The 15,021-nt window shown below is 42.2% G+C and overlaps 1 protein-coding gene across 1 annotated transcript in view; it reads left to right on the plus strand.

Annotated features, from left to right (window-relative positions):
• The first annotated feature begins 765 nt into the window (after positions 1 to 765).
• Positions 766 to 15,021, plus strand: part of LOC148022003 (two-pore potassium channel 5-like) — a 33,563-nt gene continuing 19,307 nt past the window's right edge. Inside the window, exon 1 of the mRNA XM_087697560.1 lies at positions 766 to 3,424. Within this exon, the coding sequence (XP_087553686.1) occupies positions 1,980 to 3,424 (1,445 nt within the window). The 5' untranslated portion in view covers positions 766 to 1,979. The remainder of the gene's footprint in view (positions 3,425 to 15,021) is intronic.

Consider the following 15,021-nt stretch of genomic DNA (forward strand, 5'->3'; position numbering starts at 1 on the left):
TTCATTTTTCCATGTCTTGTTTGGGCCAATCCATGTGAGGGTTTTACATATTCTAAATCATCCTCCTTTGCAGGCTTCTTCTACACAAGTACAAAAGATGACAAATTGATGCATCTGTCTAGGTGGAGTTCTTTGCTCTTTGAAAATTCATCTTAGGAGGAGAAATGTGATACAACATGGCTAGCAGAGTGATACACACTCTTCATAATTGCAAAAATTTAGACTTTTGTTTTGAAGCTCTTTTTGCAAATAACTTCAACAAATTGCAAGAGATTAGGAAAATTGATGCGGTTCCTACGTCAAAGCAAGTGTGTGAAAAGGCCCACAATAGCATAAACCCATTGCTTTGGGAGACCAAATGTGCCCTTTAGGAGCTTTAGGTCACCTACGGGACAATATATTTGGCTTTTTCTTTGTTTGAAGGGCTAGTCCTATTCGATGAGTAGGATGTGCACCCATGGAGTTATGTCATGAGTCATAAGGAGTGGGGTGGGTCAGTGTGTGACATAAGAGTGTTGCCAGACTCTTAGTTTGTATTTGCATCCAAACGTAAAGGTAGTTGCATATTTAGTAAGTGAGAAAGAAAAAAAGGCGCGCAGACTTTACTTATTTGACATGTAAAAGGTTTAGTAGGTCTGCGTGTGACCTCACTCTAACTCTTAACAAAAGATTTGGTGGACCTGAATAACCATTAGCTAAGTGGGGTCCACGAACTAACTTATTTGAATTTTCTTTGTTGGAGTCACCTTCTGGTCAGAGTCTAGAGAGAGGGAGAGCGAGCCTGCGTCCATTGGCAGCAAAACCAGCAATCACAAGCTCTCTCTCTCTCTCTCTCTCTCTTTCTCTCTCTCTCTCTCTCTCTCTCTGTGTCTGCGTATTTCTCTCTCCCTGTCTTTATGGCCCCGCCGCTCATATCCTCCGCCATGCCTCAACGAAGACATCGTCTAGAAGCTGCATGCACCGCTCTTGTGCATCACGGGAGAGAATGAAACATCATCGGTGAAATACCACAAAAGCCGAAGCTCGGATGATTGCTGCAGCACGAAATTGCCTCATTCAAGTTCTCAATGACCGCACTCGCAGTCTGATAGCTTGATTGGCTACGTTTTGTATTGCCGAGCAACAAGTACTTTGTTGATAAACCAAGGATTCGTTCGGCTTGAAGCTGAGAAGAGGCCTTTGCAGCTCCACAATGTAACGCTTGCCTGTCCTTCCAGACGGACAAAATCAACTCCTATTGATATAATTAGTGGATGACTGAAGCTGATATGACCGACAGGTCAAATAGCGGCTTTGCGGTCTGCCATCTGTATAAATATTGTACGCAGGAGAGCATCAGGCTTGATAAGGAGAGCAGCCGAAGTCAACTTATGCTTTCTATTTGCTTGCTAGACGGTCTCTAATTCTATGGGCACATCGACATGGTTTGTGAAGGGAAAGGATGGATCAACAGAGAAAAGATTGGTTTTCTTTGAGACTGTGCTTCATTGCCTTATTTCTGACTTGATAGGAGGTTGTGCTCCTGTCTATATAGAATGACATGCTACAGTCAAATAGAAAGAGTGTGCTTTTTCATTTACTATGTAGAGCTCTCTATAGTGATGCCAATCCTAGAGAACAATAGCTAGTATGCAAAGATTGTGCTTATTGGTGTCTACATGATAGGAATGCTCTGCTCTAGGGCTTGGCTGGGATATGTAGAAAACAGACAGAGGGGGGTCTCTACCAGTATGACTGCTATTTATTGTATCAGCACCAAGGGGAAGCCGTTTAAAGTGGCTTACATGCAGATATGCATTTCTTGCAGTCTTCATTTGTCAACGGGGTAGTTTCCTTCTAGCTTCTCCCATTTTTCTATTGATCAACAAGGCAACAGCACTAGCAGGGTAAATCAGTGGAACCGTGTATCTTGATTTTGTGTTCATGAGTATTATTGTTGCTTCTGGCTGGGACACCGCTGAACGTTTCTAATTGACAAAATGGATGAGCCTTTCCTTGAGCCTAGAAAGATATCCAACTTCCAGTTTGGTCCTGCTCTTTCACAAATCCCTGAAGAAGATAAAGTCTCTTCTGGCGGAAACACTACTGGTACGCCCAGACCACTGCCACGTCCAAATGAAATTAAAGAAAGGCTTATTTATGGATATTCAGAAAGTAGTCTCACATCCCAGTCTAGTTTGTCAAATCGTGGCTCTCCTTCATATCAGCAGGCTGCTGAAAGTGGGGATTTACCTGCTGCAAATTACGACACTGAATGCACGTGCACCATTACTCCTAAGGACATAGCTGATCCTTCTCCAAAGGCAACGGCTGCCAATAAACCTTTTGATGATTCTTTTCTGGACAACCATGCACTTAATTCTTATCGACATCCATCATCAATTGCTTCTCTAACTAGGTTGGACCTTTTGAGAGATGCTGCTGTAGGGTTTATCAGCCCTGCATTACGACTTTTGCCTGCTTCAAACATGGTGGACTATGGTGAAAGAGACTCTGCTGGTGCCAGTGCAGCATTATTGGGGGATGAAACAGAAAAGCAGTTTCACTCTGTCCTTATACCACCTTTAAATGGCAGAAAAGGTGCTGAATGTCATGCTTGTTCAAAGAAACAACTGCCTAGGTCAAGAACTGCTCCTGCACTTGCTGGTATTGGGGAAAAGCGACAAAAGCGGTTTGGCTTGAGTTCTCCCACACCATCAAATTCATCATTCTCAGTGGTTTCACAGGCATGTGTTGGTCTTGTGATATACCTTGCAGTTGGTGTAGCACTCTACACCTGGAAACAGGATGAGTTCTCTGGTTCGACCACTCATGGGTTCATTGATGCAGTGTATTTCTGCATTGTTACTATGTGTACTATCGGTTATGGTGATATTATTCCAACTACACCTCTGGCCAAACTGTTTTCTTGTGCCTTTGTGCTGATAGGCTTTGGATTTATTGATATCCTTTTGAGTGGTATGGTGAGCTTTTTGTTGGACAGACAAGAAGCCGTACTTTTGAGTGCTGTTGCTGCTGGCCGCCATGAAACTGCAACCAATTATCTAGTGGATGTTAAGAAGGGCAGATTGCGTATTCGCTCCAAAGTTGCTTTTGCATTTGGCGTAGTCATCATGTGTATAGGAGTGGGAACACTATTTATGCATTTTATAGAGAGTCTAGGGTGGCTGGATTCCTTCTACTTGTCTTGCATGTCAGTCACAACAGTAGGCTATGGAGATCATGCCTTCAAAACCTCATCAGGGCGGCTGTTTGCAGCAGTGTGGCTTCTAGTAAGCACATTGGCTGTTGCAAGGTCCTTCCTTTATCTTGCAGAGGCGCGAATTGATAAACGCCATCGCTTGATAGCAAAGCTGGTTCTAGAAAAGGAGATGACAGTCGGAGATCTGCTGGCAGCTGATTTGGACAATGATGGCCGTGTGAGGTATTTATGCTTTGAGTTGTTTGTGTTTGCAACTTCATGATTTACCAAATCTTCAAGGCAATGCTTTTAGTACAAATAATAGACTCTTTATTGCATGTGCTAAGATAAAGTATTTTTTCCTTCAACAGTGAACTTTATTGTTTGACTGTAGGAGAGTATCTATATGTACATTTTTGCACCAGAAAATCTGGAGGGAACCTCCGGCCTGGAACTTGTGTTTTAAAATGTTATGCATTTTATGGCTTATCATAAAATTGACATATAGTGCTTACTAAGGGTTTCTTCCCTTAGCGGCAACAAATGGAACAGTTTCTTTCAGGACACCCAACAAAATCAATAAGTTGCTGATAGCACTTTGGAGCCTTTGGCTATGAGGTTCTTGAGTAGAAGTTTCCATCAAAGTGGTAGCAATGGTTTGTTGCACAGTCAAATCAATCATTTCATCTTCCAGTAGCTGTGGATGTATGATAAAGGGTTGCTAGTATGTGGTAGCTGTCCTGTGCTGTAACAGCATGTTAGCATGTGGATATTAGCTTTCATAGTCTCTAAAGGCATTGATATGGCATGCTTTGCACAGCTGCAATGTTCTCCTTGGACCTTTTGATTAGTGGGTCCCATTCTTTCAGTTGGGGGACTGGGGCATGGAAAAAAAATGGTGAGAGAAGAAGGATGCTGTTTTGGATGATCTGAAACAAGCTATTATTACTTCATGAGATTTTAGGGGCTGAGTTTGGTAATGGACACACTTATTGTTTATGTTTTCTCTAAACAATCACTTATTTCAGGTGCCTCTGCATGCTCAGTTAGGAGAAGCTCCCAAAGCTGGGTCTGGCTTTGTTAAAACATGCTGGAAAGGGTCTAAAACATGGGCAGTGAAATGTACAGCTAGTAACTTGCATCATGGAACCAAAAAACATTTGCAAGAGAAGAGAGAGAGAAAATAACAGATTGGACTTATTTTATTGATTGTCCTGAAGTCTATTCTCATACCCATGTATGTTGGAAGGGTTTATTGGATGGGGTAGTATCATGGATTCTACATATCCAATGCTTGTTTAAAGGTTAAAAATGAAAGCTCTTTCAAACTCCTCACCATGAATAAAATCGTGTGAGGGGCTTGTTCATCTGGATTTCAGCCATGTTCAATCACCTCCAAGCACCAGTATTCCAGATGGGGAGACTATTACAGCGCATATAAAGTATGAATGCCAAACACCTGGCCCAAAAGTTGAAGAATACTGCACTGCACTCGGGGAGGAATGATCCTTTAGCATGTATATAAAGTACCGAGTGCTCACAGCAATACAAACACCAGCACTAAAAGCATTATGGCTCACAGCAGCAGCATATCAAAATTAGGATGTTGGACCAGGCAACAAATGCAAGCTACAGTTGAATGATGTACTTGAATTAGTAAAATATATCACATGAGCTCAAATGCAACTGTATCAGAGGCATCACAACCCTTTCAAGCTCTTTTGCTCAGTGGGACTTAGACATACGTGCACTTCTTTGGGTCATCTCCATAGGGAAGATGGTACCATTATAGAGGGATCCAAGTAGGTTCTAAACATGGTTATTTTGTGTTTCAATCAGTTGCAACACTTCCTCTTCCACCAATATTGGAGAGTGCTAGACAAGCAATAAGTTGTCATTTCACAGGTTCATGAGCACCAAAGGCCAAAGCTATGGTTGACTCTTTTACTTAATTGCTGATCAAGTGACAACATTTCTGGAGCTGCTTGGTAGGTGATTGCATTAAATGCAGGCTGGAGCAGGCAACAAGCAGATTTTAGGGTTTTCGCGAAGAAAATCAGATTTCTCTCTTATCTTGGCTTTCTCTTACATTCTCCAATCTATTCTTTGGAGATCTCAGCATTTCCCATCCATTCTTAGAAGGATTTAGCCATATTTGGTGGACAGCAGAGGGATTTCTTCTGTAAACCCTAAATTTTTGCAGAAATTAGGGTTTAGCAGCCATCTTGGGATTGGTGCCATCAAAAGAAGGCATTGTACACTGAAATCAGCACCTGAAATTTGTGTATTGTCAGGGATTTTAGATGCCTAGCCATCCATTGTAAATTTGGGGTAGTATTTGGCTAGTTGGGGTTCAATTTAGAGCAAGTCCCGGGTGAAATTCAAGGGGCGTTTGGCCTTATCTGTTTGCTGATTATTGGATAAGTAAGGGGCTTTTGGATTAGCCAAGGAGATCGTGGAATCTCAGCTTCTAAATTATCCATTGGCAATTGAAGTTAAAGAAATACTGAAAGGGGTGCCAGTGACTTAGTTTTGGAGTCAACAAGTTGGTTATTGTCCAAGATTATTAAGGTAAATTGTGCATTTCAATTTATGTTTATTTGTTGATTGTTATAATTAAGTTCTTGATCATAATTACCGCCCTTTCCAAGAAGGAAGGTTGGTTTTAGTAGTGCACAGCAGTGTGGGACTAGATTTGCACCTTCGATGAAAGGCAGTTGGACTAAGGACAATATATATTGAAATGCACTACACTTGTTAGAGTATGGATGGACAAATTTGTCATGTATTTGGTTAAGATTAGTGATAATGAACTGAGGATATTGCAATGAAAACAAGTCTGAACTGCTTCAAAAGAGCTAGGCATATGGGAATAACTAGTGTTAAGAAAGTATTGGTTTGTGACAACCATAGTTGCCCTTGTATGTAGTACGGGGATGTTCATTCCGTACGATTTGTACGATATAGTATGGTAGGAATCTGTATGATTTTTACAAAAATAGTGTCTCTTTTTTGGCCATTGCATCTAGTGTGTTCCACATCTTGGTCAAAGTTAAATTTGTGCTTTTTTGTCTTGTTTTTTCCCATGTGGCACACTTGCCAGTCCATTGCCACTTACCATTGGATGCCCATTGTTAATTGGATTTCATGTTTTAGCCTTGAATGCTCTTTTCCACACTCTTGAGCCTTTTCTCTTCTTCCACTTTGGATCCCTCTCTTGTTCACTCTCTTCTCTAGTCTATGAAAGATGCTTCTCCTCTCCATCCTTCCATACCAAATCAACAAGCCCCTCTCTCTCTAACTTTCAAGCCTCTCACTCTCCCTCTCTTTCTTAAGGATCAAGGCTCAAGTCTCTCACTATCCTTTGGGCCTCTCTCTCTCAAGCCTCTCTCACTCTGTGACTCTTTCCTTTGGTATCATGACTTGTGAGAAGTACGAGGCCTTTAATTTACACACCATCCATGTGAAGAGGGGCATAAAGAAGTCCAATTGTCGCGGGGACGTAAGATTTTGAGATGCTTTAATCTTGTTGATAACATTTGATTAAGGTATTAATCAAATGTGCAAGGTTGTTTAGCACATGTGATGCACATGGCAGTTATTTTGTGATAATAGGCCAAAGACCTCGAGGATATAGTGGGTGTCAAAGGCAAAAGTTGTAATAAGTTATGCTTAACAGGTACTAGGTGGTACCTGGTGTCAGATTTGGGTCTAGACTAGTTTATTGGCCACTAATGTCAATGGTGACATTAGAAACTAAGCTTTAATTAATTAATAAATGTCAGTCTAAAGGTCAATAATTGCTCAACGATACTTGGAAGACAAATTGGCCTAGCCAATTTAATTATTGGATGGTGAAATTGATTTTTTGAGCACTAGAATAATTATTAAATTAAATTAATATAATAAAATAGATAATGCTAAAAAATGAGATTAAAATGCTGCCACTTGGTAAAACTTACTAATGCAAGTGGAAAAAACGTTTTTAGGGGCTGGTGGAAGTCTATTTCAGCCATTGTGAGAGGGAAGTAAGCTGATTAGTCCTAAGTATGTGACAGTAGTTTGGAGTGCTCCAGGAGCAGATGACAGTAGCCGAAGGTCCTTTTGGTGGAGATGACAACATATAGGAGGGGGCAATATTCTTTTTGGTGGTCCTAAGTTGTTGTGAGAGTGCGCAACGGAAGAACACGAACACAGAGGAGGAGAGAGAGACAGCAGAAAATGAAGGAAGAAAATCTGCACTGACTGTAATGAATGCTGAATACAAAACTGGGGACTGATCAGCCCCTGCACGCAGCCCGAAGCGTCAGTGAGGGCACCAGATCAGGCTGATGATGACGGCAGCACCGAAGACGGAGGAAGATGACGGAGTCGGAGTGTGCACCTGCCAAAGAAGGAGGGAAGTTGATAATACAACTGACTGGCGAGTGGGAAATGGCTATAAATAGCCAAAAAACCCACAAACTGGCCGACCTGAAATTTGAGGCCATAAATATGTCCGACCAGCATTTAATGCTGATCTGACCAGCATTTAATGCTGGTAAAAATGCCAGGAATGCTCAGAAAAATCCCGGAAATGGTGGACAATGTCCGGCAGGTGAGGCAGGCTGATGAATGCAGAAACTGCCCCGGGAAATGGACATCTAAGTGCTCTAGAATGAGCTACCTCCTCCGTCAAAACAAGTGATAGACAAGTCAGAGCTCCTATAGTCCTCATCTGACTCAGACTGAGGCTCACAGGCAGGAGATGACAAGGCATGACAAACATGACTGCTAACAGTTGTAAGTGACAGCTTCCACGGCTGTTTGAGTAGGGCAGCAATAGTTTTTCAACATTTCTCGTGATGAAACTTTGAAGTTTCTCTCTCTACAGTACTCTCTCTCATCCTCAAGCCATCTCTAAGTTATCTAATAATTTTCTAGCAATTTGAGCCATTAGAGAGAGATCTCAATCTCTATTGTAAACCCTAATTTATAGTAGAAATTAGGGTTTTGATAGTAGTTGCCTTGTGATGTGTGTGTAAAATTACAACAGTTGAAATTAAGGAATTTCAAGGAGTTTTAAAAGGCTAGCCGACCAATATTAGATTTGGGATTGAATTAGTCTTTCAAGGAGTAGGGTGAAGGCGAATCCCCAAGCAAATCAAGGGGCAAATTGGTTTTGAGGCTTATTGGTCAATTTTGAGAGTAAGACACTTGGATTAGCGGAGGAGATTAGAGGATCTCAGTTGTACTCCTTCCATTTGCAATATAAGATAAAGAAATTGTAACGTGCCTGCTCCTCAAATCGCGGGACATGTCTTAGCAGTCCATCGAGAGTTATATCTAGAAGATACCGCCCGGCACTCCCAAGGAATGATACGGGGTTTGCCAACTAGGGTCTCTCGAGTCTGCCCCGTAACGGAACTTATCCGGCCGTTCCCACTAGGATCGACCTGAAGTCCGGGTTCCTTGTAATCGGGTCTTCCTAACAGCCTTCTAGCGTTGGTCTACAACTGCTCCACTTTGCGAGACACAACTGGGCCAAAGCAGACTTATACTGCACTTGGTTCAAAGAGAATGGGAAACAAGAGGGATGCATCGCTCGATCTCTCTGCCGGTAGGGGATAGTTCCATTCCGGTCCCCTAAAACGGTATGAATCAGGTTTTTAACTTACAAGTTCTAAAGTCCTTGTCTATCTAACGTTCGCATCAAATAAATTCCATTGAGGAAAGCTTTCGGCTAACCGAGACCACCCTTCTGTAGGATAGACCCATTGGTCATATCCACCACGCTTCCCTCGGGGGTTGTTTTAGTTATCTAATTACCTATCACATTATGCTTGACTCATAAAAGCAGCTTCCTTAATTAGCCCGTTAATCACAGGTTCCTTTACGTAATTTAGGGCACAGACACGAATACAAGATAAAACAAGATAAACACTTCCTTAACTTATCTTCAGATTAATGTTTGTCCATACAGGAGAATTAAGTGTTTCTTTCTGCCTTCGTAGAAAAATCCTTCCGTACCCTGGAAATAAAAACCCGAAGGTTTATCCTACCAAGATTTTGCCTTGTAACTAGTATCAAGGCATCGAGATCCCATCTCGAGTCACGTAGAACACCTGTGTAGGGTTCGGAGGCATTGGGATTTACGGCCAGAGCCCCCTTGGCACCCAAGCGTCCTCCTATGCCAAGTAATTTCCATGGAGAGACCTCTCGCGGCGGGTTCGGTCCACATTCCCGGCGCGGATTCATAATCCCCTTGGTTAGGGTTTGGCGGTTCGCGGGGGGTAGCTAGTGCCATCCTTTCTTAATTATCCCTTTAGGAAATTATCCACAACTGAAGTAACCAGCCTAATAACATTTACTAAGGAAAATATCCCTTTTGTTCCCATGGCAATCCATAATCACAGACCCGGCCATGAAATCATCAATCACACCCCACTTGGATTAACATCCAAAATCACATTAACAAATAGTTGAATGTACAACTTCTTGCTTCAAGGCATCGTAATCCCATTGCATGCACAACCGGAATTTAACTTGGATGTGTCAAAACACTTGCTCAAGGAATTTACAATCTTTTCTAAGGTAGAAGTCCTTCTAAGATAACAATCACCTAATTTGCTTAGATGGCTCTTTCCCTTAGGGTTTATACGGCTAGACTCCAAGCCTTCTTTGCTAGTCATTAAGTTTCATCATAACTTGGCAATATCATATATGGAATTTCATACGATCATCTACATCTATGAACAACTAGGAATGAAAGAATACATAGCCAACATATAGCTTTTATGAGTATCCTTTCCCTTCAATGGATATTAAAATGAAGACTATGACCTATGAGCGTGTAGAACCATAGAAGTTATTTCGTTCCTGCTAATAGAACGATAAGCATAGATAGAAAAAGGGTTCGAAAACATCGAAGTTCTTCAAGCGCCATCTCCTAGTTGAAACCTTGGTCTTTCTTCGACTTGTTGATACTTTTGTAATTCCCAACTCCAGATCTACCCTTGACGCAAGAAGCTCATTGCTCCAAGAGTGCCTTCCTCTTCTCCTTCTAGCATCGGCTTGCCTCTCTCTCTCTCTCTCTCTCTCTCTCCTCCTTTTCTCTCTCCCTCTTCTTCTTATTCTTTCTCTTTGATTACGTAGGGGGGGTGCTGACATCACGGCCAATAGGGGGGGCGCGCTGTGTTCCCAGGACGGGGGGGGGGGGGGGGGGCTGCCGCAGTCCGTCGCTGGAGGGGGGCCGCTGCAGAGTCGGAGGGGGAGGGTGCTGTGTCTAGGCGGAGGGGGGGGAGACCTTACTGCCGTGCCGAGCTGGAGGGGGGGCCGCTGCCTGTCCTTTTAAGGTGGGGGGGGGAGGAGATGGCGCTCCTTGCCATCTGGGGGGCTGCATGCCCCCCCTTATCATTTGCTTCACTCCCTCTCTCTCTCTCTCTCTCTCTCTCTCTCTCTCCGCCATGCGCACAGCAGGGGGAGAGAGAGAGAGTATAATTTTTTTTTAAAAAAAATAAAAATTTCTTTAGGGGGGGGTTTCTTATGGGGAAGACACGGGGGAGCACAGGGGTCACGGTGGGGACATTACAGAAATACTATAAGGGGCGCTACTTTTGTGGTTCATTATCCAAGATTAAAGTGGTAAAGTGTGCATTTTCAGTTTATGTGAATTTAATGCTTGCTATAATTAGTGTGTTATCAGATTATTTACCACCCTATCCGAGGAGGAAGGCTGGTTTCATGGTTCCATCACTGGGATACCATCAATTTCCTCGAATTGGTGGACTTGAGGCACTTAATTGAAGGTCAAAAGCTTTGCTCTAGTACTGAAATCGTATTTAGCTAAGCATTACTACAATTACGTGTTTGGATAGTGAGATGGGATCAAGTAAGGATGATGTCTCTCAAGCTAAAAATTCACAAAGTGTTGGGGAAAATGCAATGCCTAATCTTGGATAAGGCACATAACATGGACTTCAAGTTGATAATGTTGGTTTAGACTAAAATGTGGATTCTTTTAGGCCTTTAGAAGCTGATGATTAGTAAGAGGAAGAGGAATTTAATGACTAGTTTAAAGATTAGCTAAGGACAATAGTTGAAATGTTTATGCAATTGGCAAATGGTTCTTAGTTTAGGTGCTTTTTGAACCCTTAGAGAAGGGCAATAAAGGCAAGAAGAGGAAATCGTCTTCAAGAGCTTCGAGACAACAAGATGCACCAAAGAAAGAGCCAATACAACAACATGATGTTTCAAACATGGGTAGTGAGCATAATCAAATGATGCTAGTGGGGCAATTGATGTATATGCAAGGCCATCTTGGAAGTGCCAATTCGATGTTTTTTTTGGACAGTAGGGCATAATTGCAATTATGGGGCAGCCAAGTTACTTTGGTGGTGGCACTAGTTTCCATGCTATGGTGGGATAGGGACCGCATATGGGGATGTATTATACAACTTTTTATCATATGTAACTTTTTATCATATGTAGCAAACAATGCGTGGTGTGCAAGGCCCAATGCTTTCGGGTATGGTTGGTAATATGCATAATCCCATGTATAGCAGTGTTGGCATGATACTAGGGTACAAAGTGGCAAGTTTCACAATGCATATATGTAGTCCATTATGTTTGGGACTCATGGTATTAATGTTAGTTATGCAAATGCTTCATATATTGTTGGTCATAAGAAAAAATGCAACTAGTAAATTCCCATGTACAGTCACATTGCAATGGTTCAAAGTATGCAAACAAGAATGTTTCCTAATGCATTTGGTGCTCCTAGCATGTCAACTACACATGAGAGGCTAATCTACTGGATGCAATGCTGCATATTAGTTAAGTTGGAATTATAGCAGTATGAAAGTACAAAGCATTGCAATGCTTAAGGGGAAGAAAGGCCTACAACCTAGTGGAGGTTTCGAGGCTAGAGGTAAAGCTTCCATATGCTTCTCGGTGAAGCTTCAACATTGTTTCACCAAAAGATGCAAAGTGGATGGAAGAGGATGACTTAGCAGACCATCCTTAGTTGTTCTAGCTTTACCTAGATGCCTTTTAGTTAGAGTCTACTTCAGTTTGAGCTCAGTTAGATTCAACAGACCAGGGGTCAGGAGTATTGCTTGATGCTCAAGGGGAAGGTAACACTTCCACTCCTCCACTTGTGGATAGCTCTTGTATATAGTGAATCTCGGATGTATTCAGCATACATCCAAGGTACTATACTGACAGTATGCCTGCCATGGGGTCACTACTCAGTGTATTAGTCACTCTGATCTGGTGTCCATATCCAAGATTAAAGTGATAAAGTGTGCATTTTCAGTTTATGTGAATGTTATGCTTACTGCAATTAGTACTTAATTAGGCTATTTATCACCCTATCTAAGGAAGAAGGTTGGCTTTACTAACTCCCACCATTGGACGTGCAAGTATTGCGGGAAGCACTATACAAGTGGTGCGACTTGACTTTTCTGCCAAGATGGGGAGGTAAGTTGCTCCATGCAAGGAAATTCCTCAAAACATTGCGGACAAGATTCTCGCTAAGATGAGAGGGGAATCCACTAGAGGAGAAGTGGCGTATTGGCATCAACACCTATGCCTACCAATGAGGAAGCATTGAATATGGATGTGTTTTCAACTGATGCAGGCGAGGCCTGCACCATTATTGGCGGGGCTCCACGTCCATATCTAGCTCCCTCAAAAGACAAAGAGTGGAGGCTCATGCAGTACCGGAGAGGCAATCCTATCTCTCTCTCTCTCTCTCTCTCTCTCTTTCTCTCTCTCTCCCAATCATGTGTGGATCGGTTGCCTTTCTTAGAGAAAGGCAACAACTTGCGGACATTGAAATTGCACGTATTGAGAGTGGTTCCTCCTGTAGCCATGCCTTGAACTCCTCCGAGACCATGGCTTAGTGCAATCTTGCATTCAATGTCCTAAAGCAAGAGCAATGTAAGAAGATAGTGAAAGCCATTGCTAATGTGGGTCCATGTGAAGGATGGACCAGTATCATATACAACGACATGAGAACAAAAAAGATTGATGAAAAGAAGGAGAGGATTAATAGAGCCCTTGATCCTATTTGGGCCGCATGGATAAAATATGATTGCTCCTCTCACCGACCAATGGAGTGATTGTAAGAAATGGGATAGTACTCCTTTCATGTTCACTCGACACTTACTTTTTGCAAGCGATAGACACTGGCAAGAGGGGAAGGAAAACTATGGGCGCCTTCATCTATCGCCACATTCGACAAGCTATCATTGAGATATATATTGTCTTTTAAATTTGTTTCTTTCATTATTCATAATTATCCATCTTTCTATTTTCTCTAATATCTATCTTGATTCTCTCTTTTTCCTAAGTCTCTATCTCTCTTCATTCTTAAAACTTTGAAAGTTGAATCTTTTGAGGCTTAGCTCTCTCTTTCTCTCTCTAAGTATTGTAATTTGTGGTTGTAGGTGGGCCCCTCGAATGTGGTGCAAGTTGTTATCAACAATGCATTGAATTGTCAGCACATAGGCCATTTGCTTAAGGTCGAATTCCCCATGATTGTGTGGACTCCTTGTGCAAGTCATTGTTTGGACTTGCTTATGGAGGACATTGCGAAGCTCAAGTGGGTGAAGAGGGTGGCCTGCAAAGCCACATCAATTATCATCTTCTTCACGGTAAAGGTAAAGATGCTTGTGATGTATCGTGAGTATAGCACACTCCAGTTGAAGAAGTCTTCTTCAACTCGCTTTGCTTACATGTGGCTATTACTCAAGTGCCTTTATGAGGTGCGGTCTGTCTTGTGCCAGATAGTGGTGTCCACCCTATGGAATGAGTGGGATGAGCATGAGAAAGAGGAGGCCAAAGCCATGTAGTGCTTGTGCCTCAATGAGTAATTTTGGTAGAAAGTCTGCGTCATTGTCATTGTCGTGACTCCCTTTTTAGGGTGTTATGTATGAGTGATTACGAGGAGTCCACCATGGGCCTTCTTGTGTACTTCTTTAGAGCAGCATTGGTGGAGGCATGTGCTTGCACTGTGATCATAGAGACACAACATGCACATGTTCTAGAGATAGCAGAGAGGAGATGGGTATGGATGCGTAAGCCCATCCATGGTTTTGCAGCATTGGTATATTTGGTCTACAAGTTGTTGGTGGTCATGGACAATAGAGAGCTCGATTTGGACTAGCTTGCTTATTTAACTCGTGTGGTTCTTGTGGATGACCACAATGCAGTGCTAGAGGAGCTAGGATGCTTTGTGGATCAGAGAGGGCATGTTGCTTTTGTTGCTTCTACTTGTTGGAGAAGGGTCACTTGTGAAGCCTCTATTTTGGTGGCAAAACTTCGGATGCATGCTAGAGATCTTTCAGCCTTTAGCCATGAGAGTCCTTGCTCAAGATTGCTCTTTGGGTGCATGTGAGAGAAATTGGAGTGCCTATTCTCTCATTTACACGAAGATTCGCAATTGGCTTAGCATATGATAGTTAAGAGTGGCTAGTCTATTGCCACACTAACTTACGCATGATGAGGGCTATGCTGAGCATGGGTAGTCCAAAGCATGTAAATACTTGACCATAACATTTTAAACCTTTTGTTTTAAACTTTAAAGTTTATACTTTACAATTTAGACTTTAGCGTTTACAATCTATATGCATTGTCTTAAACTTCATTAAAGTTTGTACTTTACAATTTAGACTTTAGTGTTTACAATCTATGTGCATTGTGTTGATGAATGTTGATACATTCAAGTTGATGGGCAGATTTGGAGGGTGTTGGCTTATAGCCACCTCATTGTTTCTGTAGGTTATCTTCAGCACTCCTCTCCGACACTCTCCATCATTGGTGCTGCCCTCATCATCTCGGCTTGATCTGGTGCTACA

This window comes from Lygodium microphyllum, chromosome 17 (assembly GCF_053477565.2).
Source record: "Lygodium microphyllum isolate KBCC chromosome 17, Lygodium_microphyllum_v1.1.10, whole genome shotgun sequence".
NCBI lineage: Eukaryota > Viridiplantae > Streptophyta > Polypodiopsida > Schizaeales > Lygodiaceae > Lygodium > Lygodium microphyllum.